We start from the raw sequence: 12869 nt of genomic DNA on the forward strand, positions 1-12869 counted from the left end.
AAGATTCACATCAAATAACACTGACTTGTCAAATAACATTGTTTGACCAATCAGGATCTGAATATGACTACACATCACATAATAATTTAACGCTTTCATTAATTTTTTATGTAGTTAATACACTCAATCGTATTTCATGTGTCACAACGATTCATCGATACATTTGCTATGATGCTGGTAAAGTTGTCTCACGCATCTACAGTGCTGGTCATTGAAAAACGGTAGTTAGTTCATGGATGCAAACAACATTATTCCCCAAAAACATAGCAAAATGATATCTGTTTCATTAGCTAGCTAACTATAGCTTGGTATCATCTAAAATAACCCTAATTTATAAGACAGTTCTGATTTGATTGATGGTGGTCGGACCCATCTATGTGAAGTTAGCCACAATACAGATGATCCACAATAGTGGACTTTGCAGTTAGCCTTCAAAAAAATAAAAGTATGGCATAATTCTATTTGTATCAATTTGCATCACTGTCAATGACACTTACTTTGAAGGCAAACTGCAAATTCCTCTTGTGCCTAATCCTTATTGTGGCTAGCTTTACAACACACAACCCGGTCCGGTCGAGCATCGCTAGCCAGATGAAGCTAGCTGGCTGCTTATAACATTAGCTTTTGGCAACAGGGTTAAGTAGCTGGCTAGCTATTTATTTTCATTAACTGAAGTTCAGTTTCAATAAGTGAACAACAAGTGGCGACTAGCTAATACTTACTCACAAGGATTTCTAAATCATTGCTAAGAATAATGAAAATGACTGCAGTTTCTACTGGTCATTGTTTTCAGGCTGGTTGTGTTGGTGCTAGCTACGTACCAAGCTAACGTTAGCGACCCCAGAAGTTGCGGTCGAACAAATGATGCTTTACTACCAATGTGGTACTGTAAACACATAGCTCGTGGCCGGTGTTTGCTTGTTTGCAGACATGATTGGAAAGCTTTGACAGTACTACCGTATCTTTTTTTGACAAATACCCAAACGTCGTTCAATAGTAGGTACAGTTGAAGTCTGAAGTTTACATACACTTAAGTTGGAGTCATTAAAACTAGTTTTTCAACCACTCCACAATTTTCTTGTTTAACACACTATAGTCAAATAAAATAAAATTTTATTTGTCACACACACATGTTTAGCAGATGTTTATGTGAGTGTAGAGAAATTATTGTGCTTCTAGTTCCGACAATGCAGTAATAACCAACGACTAACCTAACAATTCCACAACTATTACCTTATACACAAGTGTAAAGGGATAAAGAATATGTACATAAAGATATATGAATGAGTGATGGTACAGAACGGCATAGGCAAGATGCAGTAGATGGTATCGAGTACAGTATATACATATGAGATGAGTAATGTAGGGTATGTAAACATTGTAGTTTTGGCAAGTCGGTTAGGACATCTACTTTGCATCTCACAATTCATTATTCCAACAATTGTTTACAGATCATTTCACTGTGTCCCAATTCCAGTGAGTCAGACGTTTACATACACTAAGTTGACTGTGCCTTTTAAACAGCTTGGAAAATTCCAGAAAAATTTTGTTTTGTCTTTAGAAGCTTCTGGCTAATTTACATAATTTGATGTAGGTGTACCTGTAGATATATTTCAAGGCCTACCTTCAAACTCAGTGCCTCTTTGCTTGACATGGGGAAATCAGCCAAGACCTCAGGAAAAAAATGGTATACCTCCACAAGTCTGGTTCATCCTTGGGAGCAATTTCCAAATGCCTGAAGGCACCACGTTCATCTGTACAAACAATAGTACACAAGTATAAACACCATGGGACCACGCACCCGTCATACCGCTCAGGAAGGAGATACGTTTTTTTCTCCTAGAGATGAACATACTTTGGTGCGAATACTGCAAATCAATCCCAGAACAACAGTCAAGGACCTTGTGAAGATGCTGGAGGAAACCACTGCAAAAGTATCTATATTCCCACTAAAACGAGTCGTGTATAGACATAACCTGAAAGGCCGCTCAGCAAGGAAGAAGCCACTGCTCCAAAACCGCCATAAAAAAGCAAGACTATGGTTTACAACTGCACACAGGGACAAAGATTGTACTGATGAAACAAAAATAGAACTGTTTGGCCATAATGACCATCATTATGTTTGGAGGAAAAAGGGGGAGGCAACTGTGAAGCACGGGAGTGGCAGCATCATGTTGTGGGGTGCTTTGCTGTAGGAGGGACTGGTGCACTTCACAAAATAGATGGCGTCATGAGGAAGTAAATGTATGTGGATATATTGAAGCAACATCTCAAGACATCAGTCAGGAAGTTAAAGCTTTGTCGCAATGGGTCTTCCAAATAGACAATGACCCCAAGCATACTTCCAAAGTTGTGGCAAAATGGCTTAAGGGCAACAAAGTCAAGGTATTGGAGTGGCCATCACAAAGCCCTGACCTCAATCCCATCAAATCTGTGGGCAGAACTGAAAAAGCGTGTGCGAGCAAGGAGGCCTACAAGCCTGACTGTTACACTAGCTCTGTCAGGAGAATCACCCAACTCATTGTGGGAAGCTTGTGGAAGGCTACCTTTACATTTTTTTTTTTTTTTTAAACCTTTATTTAACTAGGCAAGTCAGTTAAGAACAAATTCTTATTTTCAATGACGGCCTAGGAACAGTGGGTTAACTGCCTGTTCAGGGGCAGAATGACAGATTTGTACCTTGTCAGCTCGGGGGTTTGAACTTGCAACCTTCCGGTTACTAGTCCACCGCTCTAACCACTAGGCTACCCTGCCGCTTCTACCTGACACGTTTGACCCAAGTAAACAATTTACAGGCATTGCTACCAAATATTGATCGAGCGTATGTAAACTTCTGACCCACTGGGAATGTGATGACAGAAATAAAAGCTGAAATAAATCACACTACTATTATTCTGTCATTTCACATTCTTAAAATAAAGTGGTGATCCTAACTGACCTAAGACAGGTAATTATTACTAGGATTAAATGTCAGGAATTGTGAAAGCCAAATACATTTAAACTCAGGTTAAGGTAAACTTCCCACTTCAACTGTATGTCGTGAAGCTAATAGCAGTGACTCTCTATTACTGTGTAACTCCGGTAGGGCAACATATTGAAAATAACACACTTGGTTGTGTGTACCGGTGCTCGACCAGTTGGCGAAAGCCAACATCACCCACGACAGAGAACGGTTGATGTGTCAAGGGCACTGAATTCCATACATTTTGCTTTAATGGATTTCGCCTTTGAGTTGTCTCGCTAAAATGTTCTTACTCTTTCAAATGAGTGCTCGACTTGTTGACTGCTCGATCCACACAGCAGACATTGTGGGCTAGGTTAGGAGTGCTGTGTTGCATGTGTAGCGCAAATGTTTATGTGGTGTCATTATGTCATGTACCTACGTTATATAGGTATGCGTTGACGTCCGTTTTTAACATTGGCGTTAAACCTAGACATTGAGCTGATACCGACGTTGTCATTTTTAGCTAATATCGGCCGATAGCGATATCTTGCATCCCTAGTTGGAATTGTTTTTCCAAACAGACCAGTCAGATTTTTTCCCCCAGATATTGGATTATGTCGTTTTTGCTGAAATCTTTACAGGTTACTATGAATTAAGCCTCATGTGTTTGCATTATAAGCACTTGCTGACTTAGTTCCGGGCCCTTTTTCTTAATAGCATCTTAATGTAATAGTGCTGCTCTAGGATCAGTTTTGCCTTTAAAGTCCTAATGAATGAGTTAGAGGGGGGGACCTGATCCTATATCAATACTCGTACTCTGTTTTATGAATATGGGCCCTGGACAGGAAAGGCAGCCGAAATTAAAACTGCTGTCTCTGTGGGACCTGAAGGCCTGAGGTCTCCAGAGGAGCTCTTGATCAGCCAATAACAAACAGTTCTAAACATAGCCAGCTCAAAATAAACTCTGCGGGATGTGTTTGTTCAGCGGAGGTTTGGTTTGGGCCCGTTTCATTGGCTGCTCCTTCGATGCATGTTGAAATCCTTCGAGTCGGTGGACTCGACACAGTGGACTTGAGAGATTCCTCTGTGAATTATGTAATCGAAGAACGGACCTCGCACTTGACTTGTGGGTGGGCCATGGACGTCTGCTTTGCTTGAGAGAGGCAGGGTTGGGTTTGCTCCTCAAACTGAGGCTGCGTTCCAAATGACACCCTATCCTCTATATAGCGTGCTACTTTTTACCAGAGGGCTCTGGTCAAAAATAGTGCACTATAGGGAATAGGGAGCCATATGGGATACACTGACAAAATCTGAATGTAAAGACCCGACTCTGGTTCAAATGGTTGAAATGACCTCTGAGCCACGAAACCTGGAGAGTGCAGGGCAACTTCCTTTCTTTTACACACACACACACACACACACACACACACACACACACACACGTATGTGACACTCCTTCAAATTAGTGGATTTGGCTATTCCAGCCACACCTGTTGCTGACGTGTGTGTATATAGAATCGAGCACACAGCCATGCAATCTCCATAGACAAACATTGGCAGAATGGTTTCGCTGCGGCGCTCGGTTACTTTTAACATGACACTGTGATATGCCATCTTTCCTACAAGTCAGTTCGTCAAATTTCTAACATGGTAGAGCTGCCCTGGTCAACTGTAAGTGCTGTTATTGTGAAGTGGAAATGTCTAGGGCCCACAATGGCTCAGCCGCGTAGTGGTAGGCCACACAAGCTCACAGAACAGGACCGCCGAGTGCTGAAGCGCGTAAAAATCATCTGTCCTCGGTTATAACACTCACTACCAAGTTCCAAACTGCCTATGGAAGCATCGTCGGCACAAGAACGGTTCATCGGCAGCTTCATGAAATGGGTTTCCGGGGCTGAGCAGCTGCACACAAGTCTACAATCACCATGCGTTGGACTCTGTGGCAACACGTTCTCTGGAGTGAAGAATCACACTTCACCGTCTGGCAGTTCGACGGACGAATCATCTGGGTTTGGCGGATGCCAGGAAAATGCTACCTAACCCAATGTATAGTGCCAACTGTAAAGTTTGCTGGAGGAGGAATAATGGTGTGGGGCTGTTTTTCATTGTTTGGCTAGGCGCCTTAGTTCCAGTGAAGGGAGAGGTTAATGCGAGAGCATACAAAGAAATTCTAGATTATTCTGCGCTTCCAATTTTGTGCCAACAGTTTGGGAAGGCCCTTTCCTATTTTCAACATAACAATGTGGATGCTCCCTATTAATGCCCATGATTTTGGAATGAGATGTTTGACAAGCAGCTGTCCACATACTTTTGGTTGTTTGTGTTTTGGGGGGGATGGAAAAACTAAGTGAACTTTTTAATGACTAAAACCAGATATAAAGTATGTAGAAACCATAATGGACCTAATACGTTTAATAATATAATCTTTGGGAACTATCATAAAAATATACGCAAGATAGTCGGGTTGAGTTGAATTTAGAAAACAATGAATTTAACTATTTTAATTCTATTGTTTAAGCAAAAGAACACATGCATAGAATTGCAGGGAACTAGCTTCAAAACTTTCATAACTTTCTCTCGAATGCATGGCAAAAGTGCCAAGATGGGGAGCCTCAAATTATCTAAAATGTAGCCGTGCTGATGGCCGACCTCACTCATTGCAATGCCACGCCCACCATCTAAGCCCCTTTTTGATCCAGATAAAACCCTGGGTAATATTTAGAAGGCAGGGGAGAGATCAGGAGACCGACACTGCTGGGGGTGGCGGTTTTTCGGCCTCTTTCCCTGTCCCCTGTGGACACTAAATCCTAGCGCTTTTGGGCTGACGATAAAGAGGCCTAGGGCCACATTCAAGGCCTTTATATCGGGGATTTGCTGTACCCCAAACTCTGTGCATTGTTGTAATAGAGGGGCCGGGCTGAAGCGACATGCCCATCGTGTATTGTCTACAGTTCTCCCGTTTCTAACCCAGTCCTTTAGATCAGCAGTAACAACCTACCACAATGCACAAACATGGGATTCTAGGTTGGTTGGGCTTGTTTTTCCAAAGGTGACACTTGTAATATTAGCATAGTTATCACACTAACTGTAAACAAACTGTGAACATTTTTTGTTTTTACCTGCATCACACTGTACAGCACAGAGTTGCTGGATGGGTGGGGGGGTTGGGTCGGAAGGGGCACTGACGGACAGTCCTTGACACAAATGATCCAGACAGACCACAGCTGGACTACTAGAAGTGGACTGTGGACATGGGAGGCTATAGACTTCGATAAGGTGGTGGACTGCCAAACAAGCCCTCCTGTATATCACTATTCCACATTAGATTGCCATTGCACTAGGATGAGTGCCTAATCATACTTTGTCTAAAGAGTAATGTGTTCACCTAAACAATAATGACTGAAGTTCTAGAGTTATGCATTGACTGACAGATGATAATGTCATCTGAAGCAACTATATACTTTTGCTACCAATATTGTAGCCACATCCAAGTTCTTGTTTCAACTATGTATAATGTATTCAATTTGTTAATTTTCTCTACAGGGGGATTGCTCATTCCAAAATGGAGGTGAAGACGTCACTTCTAGACAACATGATAGGAGTGGGGGACATGGTCCTGCTAGAACCCCTCAACGAAGACTCCTTCATCGAGAACCTGAGGAAACGCTTCGACCACAATGAGATCTACGTAAGTTCTCCCTCATCAAGTTATAAAACACACACACATATATACTGTATAATTGACCTGGTTTTGTACATACATGCGTACGTATAGTACATACTGTACCAGCCAAACGTTTGGACACGCCTACTCATTCAAGGTTCTTTTCTTTTGACTATTTTCTACATTGTAGAATAATAGTGAAGACATCAAAACTATGAACTAAAATATGGAATCATGTAGTAACCAAAAAATGTTAAACAAATCTAAAGTATATTTTAGAATCTTCAAAGTAGCCACCCTTTGTCTTAATGACAGCTTTGCACACCCTTAGCTTTCTCTCAACCAGCTTCACCTGGAATGCTTTTCCAACAATCTTGAAGGAGTTCCCACATGTGCTGAGTACTGAGTACTGTTGGCTGCTTTAACCTTCACTCTGCGGTCCATCTCATCCCAAACCATCTCAGTTGGGTTGAGGTTGGCTGATTGTGGCGGTCAGGTCATCTGATGCAGCACTCCATCACTCTCCTTCTTGGTCAAATAGCCCTTACAATTAAATGTATTTGTCACGTGCCAAATACAACAGGTTTCACCTTACAGTGAAATGCTTACTTACAAGCTCTTAACCAACAATACAGTTTAAAGAAAATATGTTTTTTAAAGAATAACAAATAATTAAAAAGCAGCAGTAAATAGCGGGGTGTACCGGTACAGTCAATGTGCGGGGGCACCAGTGTTGAGGTAGTATGTGTAGGTAGTGTAGTGACTATGCATAGAAAATAACAGAGAGTAGTAGCAGCGTGTTTGTGTGAGGGGGACGACAGCAATGAAAATAGTCTGGGTAGCCATTTGATTAGCTTCTCAGGAGTCTTGTGGCTTGGGGGTAGAAGCTGTACACAGCCTGGAAGTGTGTTGGGTCATTGTCCTGTTGAAAAACAAATGATAGTCTCACTAAGCTCAAACGAGTTGGGATGGTTTATCGCTGCAGAATGCCATGCTGCTTAAGTGTGTCTTGTATTCTAAATAAATCACTGACAGTGTTTAACTGAGTTTACATGCACCTTAGCCAAATACATTTAAACTTTGTGTGTGTGTATTAAATGTACGTGATGCTTGAATGTATGCAAATATCCAAATGTATTTGACTTAGAGGCTGCTGGGACAAAACCCAGTTAGTCTCAATGCTGTGGTTCAGCTTTATTTTTGTTCCCTCAATTTTGCTAAAAGTGTATGCTTACATTTAGCCTAGACAAACAGACAAGCCGTCTACTTCTGCAGATACATAATTCATTGTTCCTAAACTCACTGCTAGCTATGTGCTTAAACCTATTAATTTTAGTCCTTAAACAGTGGCACAGATACAGAAACCTCACCACAGAACCCTGAGTTTACCAATCAATAAATCACATCACTGAAGAATGTAGATGTCTCAAATGAGGCAGAACATCCAAAGCTCCAGGGAGGACTCTGGAGAGCTGGCTCTGTGGCTGCTTCACTTGACGTGGAGTGAATGATTGGAGCAGACCTGGGTTCAAATACTATTTGAAATGTTTCAAATACTTTGAGCTTTTGCTCCTGTCTGCCTGGAGTGCCAGATGGTCAGGGTTTGCAGATTTAGGACTATTCTATTGGTCTTGTAAGATCAATCAAGCAAAGACATGTTGATGATGATTTCAAATAATTTAATGATTTCAAATTGTATATTTGAACCCGTGTCTGGAATAGAGAGGCTGGATGAGGGCTCTGGTCCCAGGAACATCTCTGTGGGTCAGCGTATCCAGACATCAGCCTCTATGATTATTGCTCTGGTTCTCTCCACTACTGACTAGGACAGAGCCAAGCCAGAGCCCAGAGAATGTTGTCACCATACTGAGCTGTGATTGGCAGGCTCCCTCGGCTTCATGATATTCTAGTTGAGTTCATACTGCTTCCTGTGGGGATATGTGTTTGACATCATAGCTTTACTCAAATTTCTCTGTCACAAGCTGTAAATTCAGAATGTGTTGTATTGACTCTCAACAAACGAGATGTCAAACTGCACTGAACAAAAATCTTAACACAACATGTCAAGTGTTGGTCCCATGTTTCACGAGTCAAAATAATATATCCCAGAAATGTTCCATATGCACAAAAAGCTTAATTCGCGAAGTTATTTTCAGCAATGCAACATCTGAGTACGGAGTGCAAACATACAGAGCGGTCAGTCAGTAACATAGAGGTGGGCCTAAAGCATATGGTTGGTCTTAGTCTGTAATAAAAACATTTGGGTGGGGCCTTCCTCCTCAACTAGTGGCCTAGCCAGGAGTGGCTTAACCTGCCTGACTGGCTGGCCGGCTGCAGCCTACATTTAGCTACTAATCCCTAGCTGGCCCGTCAGGTCAGTGTCCCTTCTTATTATGCTGTCAATTTAATTTTTTTGCTTGGTCTTTTCATCTCTTACCAGTTGTCATGCCAACCCCTAGTGTCACATGACACCCTGCCCACAACATCCCCTCCTTGGATTTGTGTTCCTGGGATTTAGATGGAAGTATCTCATTACTGCAGGAAATATCACATTTTTAACCATTTCAAGCCTGATTTTGCCCATGATCCCTTCTGATGTCATCCATCTGTTTTGATGAGCCAAGCCAAACAGACACATTTTTTAAATGTAAATTTAGGCATGACATTTCCTCTGACTACACACATTCCCTTGAAAAGGTCTTGCCTTGTTATATATTAATCTAATTAGACTGTTAGACTGTATGGATTATGATGCTTTGCTTGGAACGGGAAAGTATTTTATTTTCCTCTTTGAACTTGTAATTACCAAGTTCTGCAAGGAGACTTTGTAATTGTTTCTGTAATGAACTCATCACTGCCTAACTTTCATCCTGAACTTGAAAGCGCTAGCTTTGAAATTGCCCCTTTGTTTTGTATGGGAGGCGGGAGATCACCACTGCACACTCTTGTATGGGACTAACAGTCATATTCATTATCATCTGATTACGAGTATTGTTGGTCATACTTTGACTCTGGCTTTCAGTTAATAAGATCAATGGCCAGAGATCTTCCTGTTGAGACTAAAAAGGCCTTTGGCTGCCTCCTTAGCATTGCCTTAACGGCTCTGTACACATCTGATGGCCATCTAACAGCGACCCTAGTGTTTTTATTTTGCACACTCCATTTGTCTTTGTCTGTCCTCGCCTCGGCTTCTCCACGCAGTTGATTATGCCTCCCATGTACTTTTTCGCTGTAGGATGTGGTCTGACATGAAGGTCTGGCTCTTCTGATTGTGTTATTTAACTTCCATTATAACAGAGAAGGGAAGAGGACCAGGAGTTGTTTAGAACCAACTGAAATTGCAGTGTGGTCAATAATGTTTTCAGTTTGACTGATGATTACGTGGTGCTCTTTCAGAAAGAACTAACTTTCGTCACCCACACACTGCAGTAAGACATGGAGCTCAGAAAATGTAAAATATGAAGTAGTTATGTATCATTCTTAACATTCTCTGAGCAGTAATTGCAAAGTGCATAAGTTCATGTTTTTCTGAATGTAAATTGAAAGGAAATAAGATTTACTGTACATAGAGAATGCTCTAATGCTGTATTTAGACCAGGGAAGTAAAAACCTTCATGCCAGTCGGCAAGGACAACAAAGCAAGAAAGACTGAAACGACCAAAGCAATCCAGCACGATGGTATGTTGCTATGGTGATTTCACTTAACAAACAAAATCCGAACATCCGGTAGAAAACAATGCAATGGCAAAAGTTTAAATATTTGAACTCTGGCGGCAAGTTCTGTCTACCGTGGCGACTGACTGCATTCACCGCCAGCCTCGACGGCATTTACCGTTGTGCTCTCATTGAAAGCGATGACATCCGGTATGCCATCTACCTCAAACCATGTAAACACAGCACAAGAGATTGCGCCGGCTATGCTAATGTTGCCAAGCTCACCAATTTTTTCCTTCCGACTAAATCTTAGTTCCAATTCCTTGAATTCAGTGTCTGATATCAGCCATCACTATTGGTGAAGAAGTCTCAGAACGACTACCCCCTCTCCTTGAAGCCACGGAAGTTCAAGACCGACCACAGTACTACAGGCATTGTTAGCAGAAAACATGATCCCCCCCCATTATAGTGAATGGAAAAATTGCCATCTTCGTGGAAATAAAACGTAATCACAGTACCAATAATTTCTTCTAATAGCCTTGTTATTGTTTTTTTAGCAAATCATTTTTCTTACCTCTGCATTGTTGGGAATGGGCTCGTAAGTAAGTGTTTCACAGTCAAGTCTACACCTGTTGTATTCTGTTCATGTGACCAAGAATTTGATTTGACGAATGTCCTTGAACTGATTTTATTTTAAAATCACACAAAGTTATAAGGTTAATTAAGTTGCTAAAGGCACCCTGCAGTACCCTGGTCGGCCTTCAACTTGAGATACTCAATGAGTGGGTAGCGCTTACCTAGCCTGCAAAGTCACTTCCTGGAGTAGTTAAAACTGCTATGTTATGTCTCCATGAGACACCATCTTAACAGACTTAATATGGTTTCAATGCGCTGTTGCGTCTACACATAGGAATGAATAGTGTTGTGACCGATTGCTTTGTCCATTCATATATACAGTCATTTCCCCCACCACCCTCTGACCCTACATTCCTCCATCTACCAGACACCTCTGTGGCATCTTAACCTTGGTTGCCCATCCACTGCTCAAAGCGTTGTTCTCCTACCACCGCATCCCAGGATTCCACACATATTTCCTTAGCTTTTATGTCTCTTGTCTCTGTGCTTCCTCCACTCTGGTTTCAGCATGCCTAATTAAACGCAACATGATGGAATTCCCAGCTGGGAAGAGCTGAGGGAGGCAGAAATGAAACTTCTTTCACCTCAGTGCTTCCCTGAGAGCAGATCTGGGCATGTTATCACTTTCAGACACCACAGCATTATGCCCTACCTGAGATTCAAACTCTCTGAACACTACTCTATCTCCTACACCACTTGAGGCATCTAGCTAAACACCCTGAGAGCAATCAACTCTTGTTCTTTCTCACTCTTACACTTTACGGTCACTTCACCTTCTGAAGTTCCTCTTCTCTCTCTCTCGTCTCTCTCTCTCGTCTCTCCCTCTCGTGTTTCTCTCTCGTCTTTCCCTCACGTGTCTCTCCCCCTCTTCGCTCGCTCGCTCGCTCTCTCTCTCGTCTTAACCCCCAGAAACACAGGGGTTGTGGTGATCTCTATTGTCACAAATGTCTAAACACTACTACTTACTGCATATCCATACCCTGATGTCTTGTTTTCTCTCTCTGCAGACATACATCGGCAGTGTGGTGATCTCCATGAACCCCTACAGGTCTCTGTCTATCTTCACACCAGAGAAGGTGGAGGAGTATCGCAACAGGAACTTCTACGAGCTCAGCCCACACATGTGAGTCCCTGGCCTAGGTCCTTATTCCACCCGGTCTTTGTTAAGAGCCGTCTACCTCCACCCCACTGCTGGCATGTTGTTGTGTAGGTTGCATCTTTTTGTCAAAGTTGAGGCCACAAGCAACAAAGGCCCCCTGTTTTATAAAGACTTGATGTTTCAGGCAAAATGTCAAACACACAAGTGAACAGCATTGTTTGGTGCACACCATCAGAAATATTTGAGCCCAACAGAAACAATCCACATGTCGGACAGTAGGTTGGTGGAGAGGTTTTGGTTCAGTTTACTGTTCCCTTTGTGATTTCCATGGACCAGTATGGTTGAACAACTACTGTTCAACCAAATGAACCAGTAATGAGATGGAGGACATGCTGTGCTGCAGACCTACACACTAGCCCTTGTTTTGGCATACAGGCAGTTGGTTAGTGGGGGGCTGCGCCTCAGACCCCGTGTTGTGCCACACTCCAGCGGGTGGCTGTCTGTCCCTCCACAGCGGCGCCAGAACCAGCCCATAGGCCCTGCTACTCAGCCACAGTAAAACAAAGGACCGCATTTGTCAATTAGCTTGCCTGCCTGCTGTCTCCCTGGGCTGCAGCAGACACTCTATGGTTCTCTAAGGGAGAGGGGGGCGAGCGAGAGGCCCTTTAGCTGTCCCAGAAATGACCGGCTTCTCACAGACAAACAAAGGAAAGGGTATTTTATTTACACAATCACTTACACTCCAAAGAGCCTGCTACTCTTCCAGAACCCCCCCTTTTCTCTTCTTTCTCTCCAAATGCGGTAACTCTGTGACCGCAGATGTGTCCAGCTGTTTGCTTTTGGTAAGCTCCTTACTGGATGTTTTCCACTCT

The 12869-nt window shown here is 42.5% G+C and overlaps 1 protein-coding gene across 3 annotated transcripts in view; it reads left to right on the forward strand.

Moving 5' to 3' along the window:
* The window catches only part of LOC109870799 (unconventional myosin-Ib-like), a 149847-nt gene that overhangs the window by 16891 nt on the left and 120087 nt on the right, over positions 1-12869 (forward strand). For all 3 annotated transcript variants that reach the window (XM_031806337.1, XM_031806338.1, XM_031806339.1), the window contains exons 2-3: positions 6488-6632; positions 11906-12021. In XM_031806337.1, coding sequence (XP_031662197.1) covers positions 6507-6632; positions 11906-12021 — 242 coding nt within the window. In that variant the 5' untranslated portion in view covers positions 6488-6506. The remainder of the gene's footprint in view (positions 1-6487; positions 6633-11905; positions 12022-12869) is intronic.

Source organism: Oncorhynchus kisutch, linkage group LG26, assembly GCF_002021735.2.
Source record: "Oncorhynchus kisutch isolate 150728-3 linkage group LG26, Okis_V2, whole genome shotgun sequence".
Classification (NCBI taxonomy): domain Eukaryota; kingdom Metazoa; phylum Chordata; class Actinopteri; order Salmoniformes; family Salmonidae; genus Oncorhynchus; species Oncorhynchus kisutch.